The sequence below is a fragment of the Streptopelia decaocto genome (assembly GCF_964273445.1).
Source record: "Streptopelia decaocto genome assembly, chromosome: 8".
Taxonomy (NCBI): domain Eukaryota; kingdom Metazoa; phylum Chordata; class Aves; order Columbiformes; family Columbidae; genus Streptopelia; species Streptopelia decaocto.
In genome coordinates this window covers 14,986,181-15,001,382 of record NC_138662.1, presented here as the reverse complement: position 1 = coordinate 15,001,382, position 15,202 = coordinate 14,986,181, and the positions used below count along the sequence as shown (strand labels likewise).

The 15,202-nt window shown below is 48.2% G+C and overlaps 1 protein-coding gene and 1 long non-coding RNA gene across 17 annotated transcripts in view; one reads left to right on the top strand and one right to left on the bottom strand.

Moving 5' to 3' along the window:
- ADAMTS9 (ADAM metallopeptidase with thrombospondin type 1 motif 9) overlaps nucleotides 1-9,089 on the bottom strand; it is a 93,144-nt gene extending 84,055 nt beyond the window's left edge. For 12 of the 14 annotated variants that reach the window (XM_082059685.1, XM_082059688.1, XM_082059687.1 and 9 more), the window contains exons 1-3: nucleotides 8,622-9,089; nucleotides 8,110-8,501; nucleotides 6,679-6,841 (exon numbers count right to left, since the gene is read on the bottom strand). In XM_082059685.1, the coding sequence (XP_081915811.1) occupies nucleotides 6,679-6,841; nucleotides 8,110-8,501; nucleotides 8,622-8,715 (649 nt within the window). In that variant the 5' untranslated portion in view covers nucleotides 8,716-9,089. Of the gene's footprint in view, nucleotides 1-5,223; nucleotides 5,358-6,678; nucleotides 6,842-8,109 lie in introns of those variants that run through there. The other 2 variants (XM_082059679.1, XM_082059683.1) reach the window with 2 other exon arrangements.
- Nucleotides 8,331-14,703, top strand: LOC309443090. 3 transcript variants are annotated; one of them, XR_014184734.1, is made up of 4 exons: nucleotides 8,542-8,683; nucleotides 9,189-9,303; nucleotides 9,452-14,448; nucleotides 14,525-14,703. It is a non-coding gene; the product is annotated as an uncharacterized lncRNA (long non-coding RNA). The 3 variants fall into 3 exon arrangements; XR_014184733.1 differs by lacking the exon at nucleotides 8,542-8,683 and adding an exon at nucleotides 8,331-8,455 and having other exon boundaries at nucleotides 9,452-14,703; XR_014184735.1 differs by having other exon boundaries at nucleotides 9,452-14,703.
- Nucleotides 14,704-15,202: the final 499 nt, after the last annotated feature.

The following is a 15,202-nucleotide window of genomic DNA, read 5'->3' as shown; positions in this document are numbered from 1 at the left end:
TGAGGTACTAGGCCAACAAGGACAACACTGAGATCACCGCATTTCTGGACTGACAGCAGAAGATGAGAAAAAAATATCCCATAAGAAAGAAGCTCTGCTTTGCAATTGGCCACAGGGATGCTGGTAATGACAATACAGGCATGTGGGAAGAGAAGTCACAGAATAGTCAGCTTGTTTATTTTCAGTAGTATATGCCATGGGATACAAATGGAAAATACCAATACCTCCCTGCTTCTCCCACCTGCCCTTCACCAGATATCCACATAGATGATGTAAAAGTAGATGCAAAATTACAAGTACATCCATTTTGATTCCAGAAGAATAATTTCACTCTGTTCCTTTATCATGTCTAAGCTGCAAAGCAATAACAAATTAATAATAATTTGTTTAGACACAATCTTGATCTTCCACCATTAGGGAAATAAACTTTCTTGCCCAGTGGATGCTTGATACATTTTCAATACTAAGAGTAACAACAACAAAATGTGTGCACCTTGTTTACAACTCACATCGAGAAATTGTCACACAAAACTGTGCTTATAGGACCTGTATCATTCGCTGTGATCATTTTTTTTTACCTGAGGTCAGTCCAATACCCTATTTCTCTTGCCAGTACCACAGTAACATACCACAAACATTACAGCCTGATCCCTTCCCCAACTCAGTATGGGAAAAACTTGTGTTTGACATCCCAGGCCCATCTGACCAAGTTCTAGTTGGCTGTTACTGTGCTATTACCTCAATAGGAAGCCAGAAATAGAATTAATTACATTAGCATATGGTACTTGTGACGTAACTCTCTCGTTTGCTGTTTTTGGGAGGGAAGGAAACCTGAAATAATTACTATATGCCTATAAATTACAACTCACTTCCTTAAAACAAGGAACTTTTCTGAGGGAAAGAATGAAGCCGATGTTTTACCCTGAGGCCAAAACCAAAGCTGACAGCTTAAACAGACTTTTGAAAGACCTCAAGGATTGCTCAACCTGGAAGCAAAGGCTTAGGAAAACCTCCCTGCAGATCTTCTGCAACTCCACAGTTACGTGAGACCCAGCAGGACACAATTTGCCTGAAAACCTGACTGGAAACCAGACACGTAGAGTGAGAAATTCTGCTGGATGAAGGACTTGAAAACCAAAACAAGGTCATGGTTGGAAGCAAGACAGTCCAAAAGGAACAGCAAAAATAATACAACGCAGCTCCAGACCAACAGCTTGACTGCAAGACATCTGGAATTTCACCATGAACCACTCACAAGAGTACAAACATCAAGCCCTGAGGAAAAGGCTTTCAAAGTTTCTGCCTCAAAACTGCCATAAAACAAGAACGTAACACATATAAATGGTCTGTAGAATAAGTATGAAATTCTTCACCTCTGGCCTGTTTGGCCCTGTTCCTCACCATTGCCATGTCTAACACTGGGCATATACCTCAAACCACAGCTCAGGTAGGATCAAGAGCCCATCACCCACCTTGCACTAACAAGAGGCCACATTACATGGGAAAGGACAAAGTCAGGCTTCAGCCACGGTGCCAGACTCTCAATACTTTCCCCCCAGGTCACCTCCCCAGTCATGACACTAATGACACATTAACAAATCCCCACCCTGGCAATCTCAACCCAGCCACCCCTTCCCAAGCACGTGAGAACACAGTGGCAGGACCATCTTCTGCTTGTGTCATGGCTCCAGCAATAACTTCCTGTATAGCCAGATGGCATTTGGGGAGAGAGATGACAACCATCTGTAAGGGCTGAGCAGGCTGGTGGTAATTATCACACAGAAAAGAGATTGAGATCATTCTGCTGGCAGCACCAGGCATTTGCTTGCTCAAGACACACAGCAGCACTCCTCTGCTCTGGTGACTCCCCAGTGTCACGTTCAGTGGGAAGGGTTGTTAAAGTTACTATGAAAGGGTAATCTATTACAAATTACTCATTAATGCAACTGAAAAATCAGTGACATATTACTGATTATGCCTGTGTCACGCTAGCTCGGTGGAAAGACTTGGTTCACGCTGCCAATTCGTCTTGCGGTTATTACAGCAACTTTCTCAACAAAACTTACACACACACTCAGCTGCTCTTCTCCTCCTCACCTGGATGAGCACATGGGCCTTGCCTTTTGTGTCTGGCTGCACACATGCTGCCTCCCCAGCAGTCAAACTGCTTTAATGCTTTGCAACGCAATACCTTGTTGCAAATTTGAGACCCTTTTGCGTCCATTTCTGGCAGGTACTGGGACGTGCTAAGCCTCCAGGCTGTGCCCAGTAGCCACCTGTGCTGGTAAATGCTTGGTGGTTTTTGGAAAGCAACCTCAGCAGCCAAGTCACCGGGCTCTCCCATCTCTGCTGGCAGCAGGTGGGGACAGCGCCAGCTCTGCACAGGTAACATCTGCTCCATCCTGTACTCATCTGAGACCGCTTCCAAAAATCTCACCACCGCAGCGCGAATTGCTGGAAGGCTTCTTTGCTGGCTACAGCCCCTTGGCTCTCCTCCAGAAACAGAAAAAGCTCTAATCATCTTCCTACTAGCTTGGCACCATCAGAGTGTTATTGCTGCTTCTGCATGAGGAGTTTTGCCCGTGGTGGATATTCCCACTTTAAGCGCTCTCATTAAGGAGCCAGGACTTTGTGCAAGATCCTCACAGGCAGTTCCAGAGCCTGTGTCTAACACCAGCCTTAGGATGGGCACAGCTGACCAGTCTGGAACAGCCAGCGCTCCCTATATATTTGGTCCTTGATTTACTCATCTCAGCCACAGATGAGTCTTGAATATAAAAGAATTATGAAAAATGAGACAGGATTAGGGAGGTATTTAACTAACGAAGCTGAGAAGGAAACAGAAAACACAGATGTGGAGAGCAAAGTGAACACAGTGGGAACAAAGAAAGAGCTGCCCAGAAGAGTTCACTAAGTCACAGTACAAGCTGCAAGGAATTTGCAAAGTTTGGAGCAGTGAAATAGCTGAGCATGGAGCAGAAGTGAGGAGATAAGAAACACCAACTCTTGCATTTATTACTCATGACCACAGGGCAATTGTGGCTCAGTGCCACCAGATAGGTAGAGGTCACATCTGCCTCAGAAAAAGGGGTGGCCAACAGGCAAAATGACTGGGTAAGATCCAGTAAAAGTCTAAAGCTATCACAAAACCCAACAAAACTGGAAGAGCACCAGGGAAGCCAATGAACAAAAATGTATGTATATCAATACATACATATCAACATAACATACAACATATCATATCAACAACAAAAAGCATGGGAAATGTGAGAAAAAGGAGAGGCAGCAGAAAGGGACACGAGATGCAGAGCAAGAGGTAGCCTTAAGTGCTTTACTTAGATAATGACCAGAGGCACTGTCCTGTTGGCATCTGGAGCTGCATGTCTCTCCGAGACCAAACCTCTGGGGTTTCACAGCGAAACCACTAGGTAGGGCTTGCTGGTCTGCTACTGGCGAGAGGTCAGACTGGTGGGGGTGTGGGAGAGCTGCTGCCGGCCTCCCGAAACCAGCCAACATGGTGGACACAGCTCCCCACGGTGCCGCAGGATGCAGCTCCGTGCCTTTTATCATCGGAGTCATATTGTTCCTCCGCAGGGCGCAGGAAAGCTCCACTTTCCAGCTTCGCAATGAGCCACTTCCTTTTTTTTCTTTTTTTAGGATCAGAATTTCTTTTCTCTTCCTCCTCCACCTCAAAAAAGCGGATATTTAATAATTTGGATCGGAAGAGCTTGCTATCGTGAAGCGATGGGTGGTAGCGGCGCTGCACCTAGTGACATCACGCCGTGAGCCTGGCCAAGTCTTCATCCCATCAGGGCTATTCAGTAAAACACAACTAATTACTCTGCCAGATCCTCGACCAGATGACAAATTGATTCATGGTACTAACTAAAAGAAGGGAATGAGGAGAAATTGCACCATTTCCTATGACTGAAACTACATTAACCCATTACCCCAAGGAAAACTTTGTCAAAAGTTTTTATTGCAGCAGTTGAGCTATACACCAGACAGCTGAAGTGCACTGCCAGGAGACCTGGGTGTTGGGCTATGAAAGTTCATATGCAGAGCACAGTTTGCATTTGATATCCATCAGCGTTCTGAGGAGAGAGATCTTTTTTTCAGAACATCTGCAGAGTATCTCATATGTCAGAGGACCTACAACTGTCATCAGAAACTGCTAATTAAAACTTAACAAAATCAACTACCTGTTTTTCTAAGCTGACCTGAGGACGCTGAAAATGAAAAGTAACACCAGGGAGACCACTGGAAATGAAAGCTTTTACTCAATCTGTCAGTCAGCTCACAAGGGAAACTTTTCCTGGATACTGCAAGAAGTCTATAATTACATCATCACGGCAAGGGCTCACCAGTATGTTGCTTATTAATCATTTCCAGGAAGAAGACTATCAGAAAGCCATTCTTAATAGCACCACTGCCCGGCAACACAGGCTCCATTGCTCACTGCAGGGTGGTTACTGCAGATTTCCCTTGCATGAATTTCCTCCTTGAGCAAATTTCAGTCCGTGCCAGAAGCTTGCAATGTAAAGGCATCTTTTCACATGTTCTTCTGACAAAAGGCTGGATCGACACAACACTCTACAGCTATAACAAACTCTCAAACTCTCACAAAACCACTTTTCTCTGGTAGGAGCAACAGATGCACACCATCCAAACCAGTAAGAGCTGCTACAATTTTTCCCTTCGGCTCCAAAGACACGAGGGATACCATCTCCACTAGATGTAATCCCAGGGGGGAACACCAAGGTTCAGCATAGTCCAAGCTGCCCTGCACTTGCTCCTTAAACAAAGTGACCAAGGCTTGTTCATCAAACATGTATGACCAAAGCATCATTCCCTATCAAAAATTTGGACAGTGGTAAAAGGGAGAGGGAGAGATAGAGAGGACAGGAGGGCAAGCAAGACTGTCATACCTATTTGGAACCCTTAAACTTGTACTTGAGAAGCTACAACTACTCTCTCCACTACATGAAGTAACTAAGAAGAGCAGGGAAACAAAGACAAGCAAGAAGCAAAACACACTGGAAAAGAGAAGAAATACACACCATGTAGGTAATGCTAATAGGGTATTATTCTTGTGAATCATAACCCAAAAGAATAATACCCTAAATAGAGGCTGTGATACATGTAAGCAGGGTGAAATACAGCAGACTGTTAAAATAGCACAGAGTAAAGTCCACAAGTGAATGTGAGAGCCCTCCCGGCTACCTTTGCTTCAATGAGTCCTGTGATCTGCTGCTCCGTTCCTCCAAGGGCTACTGATGCAATGTGCCAGATTCCATGTTTCTTTCCAACTGTTCTGAGTCTCCTGCATCTGATCTCAAAGAAGGGAGCAGAAACAGCTGGAAGAGAGAAACCAGAATGGCATAGTCCAGCAGCAACCCTTGGAAGAACAAACAATGACAGCCTTGTGAGAGGTACCATTGTCCCCCAGCACGTATGTTTGCACATGGACGTGTATCCGCGTGTTTTCTAGAAGAAACACATGTTGCTAGTGCATCAGCCCTAGCTAGTCACAGAGCATCTTCTGGCTTTGCATGATCAGTGCAAGCTGACCAGAACAACAGCTCAACAGCACAGCCACAATCCACAGTCATGGGTGTCAAATGAGTCACGTATGCTCAATAAAGCCCAAGTTTGGCACCACACTTCTATTCCAGTGGTACCTTTACTCCCTGAGCAACTCCACCCGCTTTGCAGCACATGAGCAGCTCACAGCCTGCACAAGGGAAGCCACTCAAGGTCTACTCTGTTTGGGCTTTAAAGTTCCTGTAGATCTAGCTGCAGGCCAAAGGAGGAGGGCAAAACAGCAGGTGAAACAGGAGACTGAAGGAATAAGCTTCTTCAGACAGAATTTAGTTATTTGCTGCCAAAGGAGAGGATTAGTTGTGAAAATCAGGAAGTCAACGAAGCAGAGAGCAGCAGGAGGCCACTGCAGATAATAGGGACAGTAGAAGGAAGGCTATTGCTCACCAAGGCACGTGAAGGGGAGATAAAAAGGCTTGTGCTCTTTCATATGTGCAAAGACTAGAAAAAGGGAGCAAGGAGGTCAGGAAGATAGTGCTGGTGGAGGAAGGGCCATGAGGGAAAAAAAAGCCTTTGAAAATGAACCATGAAAAAGTGATTAATAAGGGAAGAACTGTCAGAGTTGGTGTTAGGACCTTCTCATTTTCACTAGAAAAAAATAAGATGTTGCAACTCACAATCAGATTTGGGGAAGGAAGACCAGGAGTACAGCAAGACTAAGGCAGAAGGATGTCATTTAAAGGACAGAAACAAAATTTCAGACAGAGAACAAAACAGGTAAGGGTGGTTAAGAATTACACATAGGAGAAGACGGAAGGTTTAAAGGCTCATGAGTTTTTAAGGAAAGACAGCTCAAAGGATCTCTTGCCAGCCTTACAGCAGGAATGAAATGGAAACCATAATATTTTTCCTGACCACAACTTCCTTATAACCGATTACTAGAAAGCACAGGCACACCATGTCTCTCCAGGACAGCAGTACCACTGTGAGCCCAGTCCTAGAACCCGCGGTACCATTTCTAGAGGGGTCCCTCAGACTGACACCCCTTCTGCCCCACACAAACCTACTGGCTTTTTACTGGAAATTTGTTCCCTTCCATAAGTGCCAGGTAATCAATGGCAGTAACAAAATGAGTACCTGGAGTATCACAAGTCTGCCTGTCCCCTGAAGAGTTGGTTGGAGATGTTCGGTGTCGGTAGACTAGATGCGGTTTATTGTGCTCTTCTTCATACTCCTGTTCTTCGAGCGATAGCAATGGTTCTACGAAATAGTCGCCATCATCAGATTTGAACGTGCCTAGCTGAGAGAGACCAGAGAGGGGCAGACAGTCAACTTTGGGTAATGACAAACCATGGGGCAGGACTACTCAAGAAAATGAGTGGTTAACAAGGGACTTGCATGAGTGCCCAGTTCTGCAGCCACCCCTGCGAAGGCATGGGCTGGAGCACCAGCTCTCATCACACCCATGCCCAGCTGCACTGCTCCCTGCAGCCATACCTCTGGAACTTCAGGAAAGCAAGTTATTAATCCATAGAAAGGGAACATGAGAGGGGCACATCTGCCAGACCTCGTCCCTATGCAAGCGACATTTACCAAGCCACCCCTGCCCAGGGGGAGATGATGCTGCAGTGTACTGGAGGCCTCAGTGCAACCCCATCACATTGCACTGGTTTTCATACAGCAGCTCTCCCCAAGACAAGCTTTAAACTCGGACATAAGGACCAGAGAGGTGTGTCCAGCCAGTGAAATCCCTGCTTATGAGAAGACACCAACACTCCTAATTCCATAGAACTATGAATGTAACGATTTAGCAAGTAAATAAAAGATAACCAAGACAAAAGAACATCCTGTAGTCATCCTAGTCTGGGCTGTATGACCAGTAACTGGAAGGAAGTCCTGCCCAACCACACACATGTGCACTAGCCTGGGTGAACACTTTCACCCAGGGGAGCTGCTGGACCAGACAGAAACCAGCAGAGGAGCAGCTGGGACAGGGACGGGGGTGAAGAAAGTCACCAGGGCAGCCTGAAGGGTCAGTCCTGCTGGGAGCCACTGCTCATCACTTTGCCAATATTCCCCTGCACTGAAGGGCATCAGGATGGCAAGAGGAGCTAACAGGCAGCCTGCCTTCGTCTCTGCTCAGCCTATGCCCGGGCTGCAGAACGGCGCTGGGGTCAGCGCTGCTGGCGAGCCCCCACTCATCTCTTTGCAGCCCTCATCGGCACCCCGGGAACAGGAGGGTGTCCGTGTCCCGGGTCTACACTCGCTGATCTCCCACCCGGGGTGCCACTGGGTGGCAGTTTTTCCACCAAAACCCGCGGAGCAGGAGGGGTTCACCCCGCTGCCAGAACCCGACGGAATAAGAAAAGCAGGGTGGGAGAAACCCCAGACCGGGCTGAGCCGGAGCAGCCCTATCCCGCAGCCGGAGGGCGGGGGGAAGGGGCCGTCCCCATCCCTCTGCCCACCCTCCCTTCGCCCTGCTCCTCCTCCTCCTCCCCGCTTCCGCCCCGGCGCGCCGCCGCTGGGCGCCCGGTGGGGCCGGAGCCGGGAGCGGGACGCGGGTCTCACCATCCCGGAGCAGAGGCTGATGACGGCGGTGTGCCGCGGGCGGGCGTTGACGTGCCCCCGGTAGAAGCAGTGCTTCACGTCGGCGTCGGCGGCCTCGGCGTAGAGGCGCCGCTGGTCGGCGGCGGGCTCTCCCAGGAGACTGACGGTGAAGAGCGGGGCGATGAAGGCCGAGCTAGCCGTCAGGTTGAAGAGGAACTGCTGCCCGAAGGCGGAGAGCCTGTAGTGCGCCTTGGGGGAGGCAGCGGCGGCGGCGGCCGTCCAGGCGTCGGGTCCAGCGCTGGTGCTCCGCCGCCGCCGCCTGAAGTGGACATCGGAGGGAAAGGGCTCGCCAAACTCATTCACCCGGGTAGGAGTCACGATCTCGTACTCGCTGAGTTTCTCCAGCAGCTTGGCTGCAAGGGAAGAGAAGCACATGCCCCTGAGCGGGGAGGCCGAGCCCCCCAGCCCCCGGGAGAAGGCAGCCCACCAGCCCCCAGGTTCGCCCTCCCAGCCCTCCCCGAGCACACCCTTACCTTGCCTGGGGTGCAGCTTCTGCCTCCTTGCTCCTGTCCTCAAGCCGTCGATGAAGAGCGTGGTGAGTGCCAGCGCCAGCGGCGCCAGCTGCATGGTGCTGCGCGCTGTCCTCGGAGGAGCGCAGTCCTTCCCTGCTCTCCTCGGGCTCTTCTTTTGCTCCTTCTTCTTCCTCCCTTTCTTTTTTTCTTTTTTTTTGCCCCCTTTCTCCCCCCTCCCCGCCCCCTCGGTGCGCAGCCGGAGGAAGGCGCTAGAGCCGGGTGGTGTTAGGGGAGGGCGGGCCGGCGGGGCGAGGGGCGCCGGGGGCCGCGCATGGTGCGCGGGGGCGACGGGCCGGGACCGACGGGCCGGGACGGGGCAGCCGGCCGCCCGCCCGCCTGCTCTCCCTCGCTTTCCGCTCTCCCCCCCAGTCGGGCTGGTGGACGGGGCGCTCCCGGGAACCAATTTAAGGGGGCGGGATCCATAGATCAAGCAGGAGAAAAGATCCCGCCCTGCAGGAGCAGGGACAGCCCTTCCTCCTCTCGCGCCCCCCCTCCTCTTCCAACATGTCACTTTCTTTCATTCCCGAGGAACGCCGGAATCGCAGGTTTTCGCCAAGAGAAGTCCTCACTGTAGCTGGACGGGGGGGAGCCTGGACCGCCGGCCCGAGCGGCTGCAGCTGCTCCCCGCCGGCTGCTTCGCAAGGTGGGTTTAAAAACGCGAAGTGTCCCAGGCACAGCAGCACTGGCAACTGCCTGATCTGCCCGGTCCCGTGAGGAAGAGCCACTTTCCTCCCAGTGAGTGACAGAGCCGAGTTTTCTTACATAATTGTTTTTTTTCTTTTTTTTAATAGCTCGAAGATGTGTACCAACAATTGAAGACTCCTCCTGATAGCAGTTGCTTGCATCTCCATTTCTCAGACAGGAGCTGCTTAAACCAAGGCTTAGAGTTAGAGTTGTGATGCGCAGTCTTCAGGTAGCCTGAAGGAAAAGAAACATTATTTCCTTATCTGAGTTTGTTTTGTTTGGCTTTACAATTTGGAAGTTTTCTATACAAAATTAAGACATCCTTTACAGCTAAATGTAATTAAGTATTGTCTTTTACCTTTCCTCAAACCAAGACTTTTTTTTTTTTTTCCCAAAATGAGGAAAGATGCAATAAAATTTAAAGCTTGTAAGGTAAGGCAAAAGAAATTAGGTGGAAGTTTGAATTTTCACTTCCATAGAAAATTTCAAAGTTCTGTACTTTCTTCACTCAATTTTTGTACAAAGAACAGAAATATCAGTATTCGCTGCAGAAAGGGAATCTTAAAAATCAATTCAGAATCCACTACTGGGCAAAATAGCACCACCCAGCTCTTTTAAACTAACTTCTGAAGCCCTATGAACCTCAACCACTAGCAGTAAATTATTAATTTTGTACAATGAATATAAAAGTCAAATAAGCGAAGGATCACCTGCAAAGCCATGTGTCTTTAAGACTGCAGCTGGCTGGCCAGGGTTGCTGGGCAGGTCCTCAGCAGCAGCTTTGCAAAGCTGAGGATGGTGCAGGAATCTCCACGTTGGTGAAGACCCATGTCAATACACCTTTAGGGCAAGACCTAATGGCACAACCTCCCAGCATGGCATTGTGCCCACACTCATAAACTATGTTTAATTTAAGTCTCAGATGCTTGCAATAAGATAACTCCCCCAGGGGTTTGGCATAGCTGGGCTGCTTCCAGACTTGAGTTGCCTCGTGTGCAGTCAGCGCTGGCAACCGTGTTGATTCTTCTCACTGTGTCCAGCCTCAGGGCTGGCCTGAGCACAGCCATGGTTGCCTGATGGTCCCCCAGTTCTGGGGAGCAGAGGTATTTCCTTCCTTCCTTCCATCATGGGATGCACAGGAGTGGTGACATGCCTGTTGTGGAAGGCATAATCTACTGCCAGGAGCAGCTCTTCCCAATAACCAAACGTGCTTGTATCTCTGTGCACTCACCTGTCTACGAGCAAACCTGGTCCAGATTTTCTTGTAATGCTGTAAAGGGCTTGCACAGTAACATCTTCCTATCCTAGAACCTAATCGCTTGCTCATGCATGTGCATTAAGAAGGAAATCCTCAGAAGGGGAGAAAGACCAAACTATTCTAAAAGAACTTCAATCTGCAAAGCCTGCTGGGGCTGCCACACAAACCCCTGGCTTGCAAGGCCCTTCCTGGCTCGGCACAAAAGCACATGACATCCACACTTGTCCTATTCTGAATTGTGTCCTGGTTGAGTCGGAAAAGCCACTGAGATCCTTCAGCTGCTGGATGAACAAAAAGGGGCATTTTGTAACATCATCGCACAGCAACCCAGCCTTCCCTCTAGACGTGTTTCCTTGCTCCAATTCTTTGGGCTTTTCTCTATCTTGTCATCAAATGAATGACTTAACTCATAGCAGGAGTAATATCTGCTCCCTGAGCTGCAGTGTAGCTCTGCCAAGATAATGGGAGCACCGTGTACATAACCAAACCCATGACAGTCCTCCAGTACCTTCCCAAATCTCCCACATGTGCCCCAAAGCTTTCAGATTTCACAAGGAGAGGTATATGGGGTGACTGAGCTTGGGATAGGGCCCCAGAAGTTGCGGCAGGGAAGGGGAAGCCGTATCCCAAGCTCAGGTGGGTGCAGACAAGTGTCCTGGGAGTGCCTGGGCAATCCAGCACTGGCAGTTGGGTGTGTTGAGCGATATCGAGCTGCTGGTCAGCAAAGGAGGAGTGGAGAAAAGTGAACAGAGTTGCCTGAGGAAGGAGAGAGTGAAAAGCTAAGCATAGCATTAGAGCTGAGTCAGAGGGGAGGGAAGGAGGCTTACGTGGAGCTTGTCTTGCCGACGTCCTGGGGGAGAGAGGAGCAACCCTCACTCATCTCCTTGTCTTCCGATCAGGATGATATTGGGAAACAGGTCTGCTGCTGTTTTATCTGGGTTGTAGAGTGCCCCAGGGCAGCCGCCGCTGTCCCTGTTTCACAAGAGTCCTACATCCCACCACTCCCAGCCTCAGCATCTTCTTGTGCCGGGTCCAGTGCTGGTGGGAGCTGCCTTGCTCCTGTTCAGCTCACTGACACATGAAAAAAAAGTTTTCGTAGGTGTTTTTTTTTTTTTTCTTCTTAGTTTTCTACCTGGTAGCCAGTTAATTTGGCTCTGGGTGGTTGAAGATACTCAGGAGCTGGCACAGCCTGAGAAATGCCAGCAAATACCTGTGACTTGGGTGGGCTGGATCCTTTTCATTTTTGGCACTGAGCTGAGTGGAGCGAGGTTGTCTTGAGCATCCTCACAGGATCGTTCACTGATCTGAAATCTTAGCATGGACAGACATGAGGGTAGGCAAGAAACAAAACCCCTCCAGTCTTTCAGAAAAGGGGAGCTGACCCATGGAGGGACTAATAAGGTTTCATTTATGAGGAAGAGTTGGGAGTGGACTGATGTGCTCCCGAGACGAAATGCTGGCTTTTCAACAGCACTAAACATGTTCTAGGGGCATGGCACTACCTACTTACAATGCCATTTCCATTGTTATACATCAGAGTTGTACGTTGTGCAACATCTGAATCTTTACAGCTGGAGATTAGAAAGTGCAGAAGGAAAGCTCTACTGTAAGTAAATAGATGATGCAGAGTTTAGAGGAACTAAGCTACAATCTTAAATTCAAATAACTTTCCTATTAGGAATGATCTGTTAATACTTACGGCATGGTAATTGTGCAGAATCCAAGTCCTAACCCTGTCAACAGTAACCTCTAAGAGCCCGTACCTACCCATGGAAAAATCCCTTTAAAACACTGGGAATATTGCCTACGTAAATACAGCAAAAGTTGAGCTGCAAATGCTGCTTCTATAAACTATGGAACGAGAACTTGATCACAACAGCAAACTTCAGTGGGTAATTTAAGGCAGTGCAATGCTGCTTCAAGAATGCACTCAAGGAGCCCAGATTTCCTGCGTTTTTTTGCACTGCTTTTCACCCTCTTTACCATTTCCTTTTCCTCATAGGTGAGGGCAAGCCCCAGTCACTCATCTTTGTTCTTTTCCACTTGGCCTCTCTGGGTCAGCGTCATCTTCCTTTATCTGCTGCATCCACTCGCTTGCCCAATGATTTCCCAGAGGGCAGACTGCTTCCCTTTGATGGTTGCTCTTCAGTGCCACAAGATAACCCAAGACAGTAAACATTTTCACCTCGTGTCTAATCTGTGTGGTCAGAAAGTGAAAGATTTCATTCCCTTCAAACAGCCAAACACTAGCTGGCTGGGTTTCAGTCTCTTGCTCGTCTGCCTGTGCTGGTCACAGAGATACTGCTCAGTTTAGGAAGCTGTTCTGCTCATGTAAAGGCTTCTGTTCTAAGGAATATTTTCAACAATTGTGTCAAGGCTGGCTTGTTTTAAGCCTTTCCCAGTTGTTTGGAGGGGATGAGACTTGCAGGTTCTTGGTGTACTTAGTTGTCAAGCTTGTTACATGTGCCAAGGCAACTCTTTTTGATCCTGATTAAAAGGATGTAAACATACAGTTTAACTAACTTACAGTAGCCATTTAAGCTCTTGCTTCCTCCGTGGGGCTCTCCGTTCTTACTCCGAGCCATGCCCCGTACAGCATGCTGCTGCCATCGAGGTCTGAATCATTTGGTTGGTTTGGCTTTGCTCCTCTGACCCACTGACATCTGGGAAGTGGTACCTGCCATTCACAGCAATACCAGCACAGCACTTCTGTCACTGCTGGCACAGCTTGTCCTCTGCAGGTTCATATCCTGGTCTCCGTTTTAGGGCAAGTGGCAGAGGGAGATGTGAAAGTATGTGCCTGGATGCTGCAGAGCAGAATTCAATTCTTGGTCCCATACCGGTCCCCTGGATGCTGAGATGTGCACTTGAAAGTGACTCATACAAGGTCACCAGGCAAATAAGACCCAAATGTCCTCCTGCCTGGTCCCGGGTGACACTGTGTTACGCAAACATCTTCCCAGCCAGTGCATTGCAGCAGGAGCTGTGTCCTGTGGGACCCATCCCACTGCACAGAGGTGCAAGCTGGGTGCAGTGGAAATTCAAGGAACCCCTGTCCTTGCAGACATCATTCCTTGCTCCTTGCCTGGGTGGAGAACCACCATTTGGGAACAGAAGATGAAGGAGGAAAAGCAAACAAGGTTCTTACATCGCTTCGCTCACGTGCGAGGAAACCGGCTCTCAATTTGCCTATCAAACAACTTTGACCCTGGAAAACAGATACATGAGTAGGAACTAGGGACTGGGTGGGAAGAAGAGCAAAGCCCACGTAGATGCTGCAAATGTGTGGGATTTTCAGCTTCAGGTCAGAATGGATGGATGTGAGTATCCCTTGAGGCTTTTCACTTAAAACTGCTGGTTCCAGCTCGCCCCTCCCCTGCTCCCAGCATTGCCGCAGACTGTTTGCACACGGAGCCTTTTGCTTACTCCTCTTATCTGCCTTGTGGGAAATGCATGCTCAGAGCAGCCCAACTTCTTGGTCTCACTGCAGCCTAGCAGTTCCCTTGGCCTGGCAAGCATTTATAGGTCCCATCCCCTATGCTTTTTACTACAGGTAGCAATGCGGGGCAGGTCCCTAAAGCAGCTGACAAACACTTAATTCTGGGTCTTCCCATTTTTGTGCAAATTAAGCCATCAAGTTAAACATTATATTAGTTTATCTTTTGTGTTTGACATGCTATAAATCAAACAGGAATTGAATACACTCCTTTTGACTTTTGATATTATGAACATGTGCATCTATGCTCTGTTCCAGGTGCCTTTGCCAAAACGTTAACAGTAATACTAGGAGGACTAAACAGAGCAGATGTTCTGTAATCCCACACCAAAAGGCAACCTGGGAATGTTGTAAGTTCTGCAGGTACAAAAAACTTTGCCCCTCAAGCCATGTACTTTTATTCATATAAATTAATTATCATAACAGCTCTGCAAGGTATCACCATCACCTTATGAAGAGGAGACTGTGATGGTCGGTTTGGCAAAGGACAAAGAGTCGTGGAGCTCTGACCCTGTGATCAGTTCCACCCTCCCACTCAAGCCTGCATGCAGCATAAGCGTACAATGTAATATTTCAGTGCAGAGATCATTAAACTGCAAAACTCTTTTAGTAGCGTTGTTTTCATTCTTGCCCCAAATAGTAAATTGTCTCCAGAGGTGATAAAATACAAATATCTATTAGAGAAAGAAAAAAGCCAAACAGCTTTACAGATACTGAATTCTTTATCACTAAACTCTTTGATTTCCTTAGGGGTGTCACAAGGTAGCCAGCTAAAAGCAAAGACATCTCCCTGGGGGAAGTCTTTACAATGCTGTATTTGTAAAGTGGTAGGAAGTCTGTACCAGTTATAAAACCATCAAAAAAAAAAAAGTCACTGGCTAAAAATTGTGAATGTTTTAGGCCTAATCCAGTTCTTGTCAAAATTCATCAACAAGACTTCCACTGACTTGGAGAAGCGCACAATGTGGGCCTCTGTGTCATTTCCAGGAGCTATTTTACAGTATCACATCATGCTCATTAATATCCATCTAACAAGCATATATACCACCCAGTATTTCATTACCAAGATGCAACAACTTGAAAAATCTCTCTCTAACTTGGAAA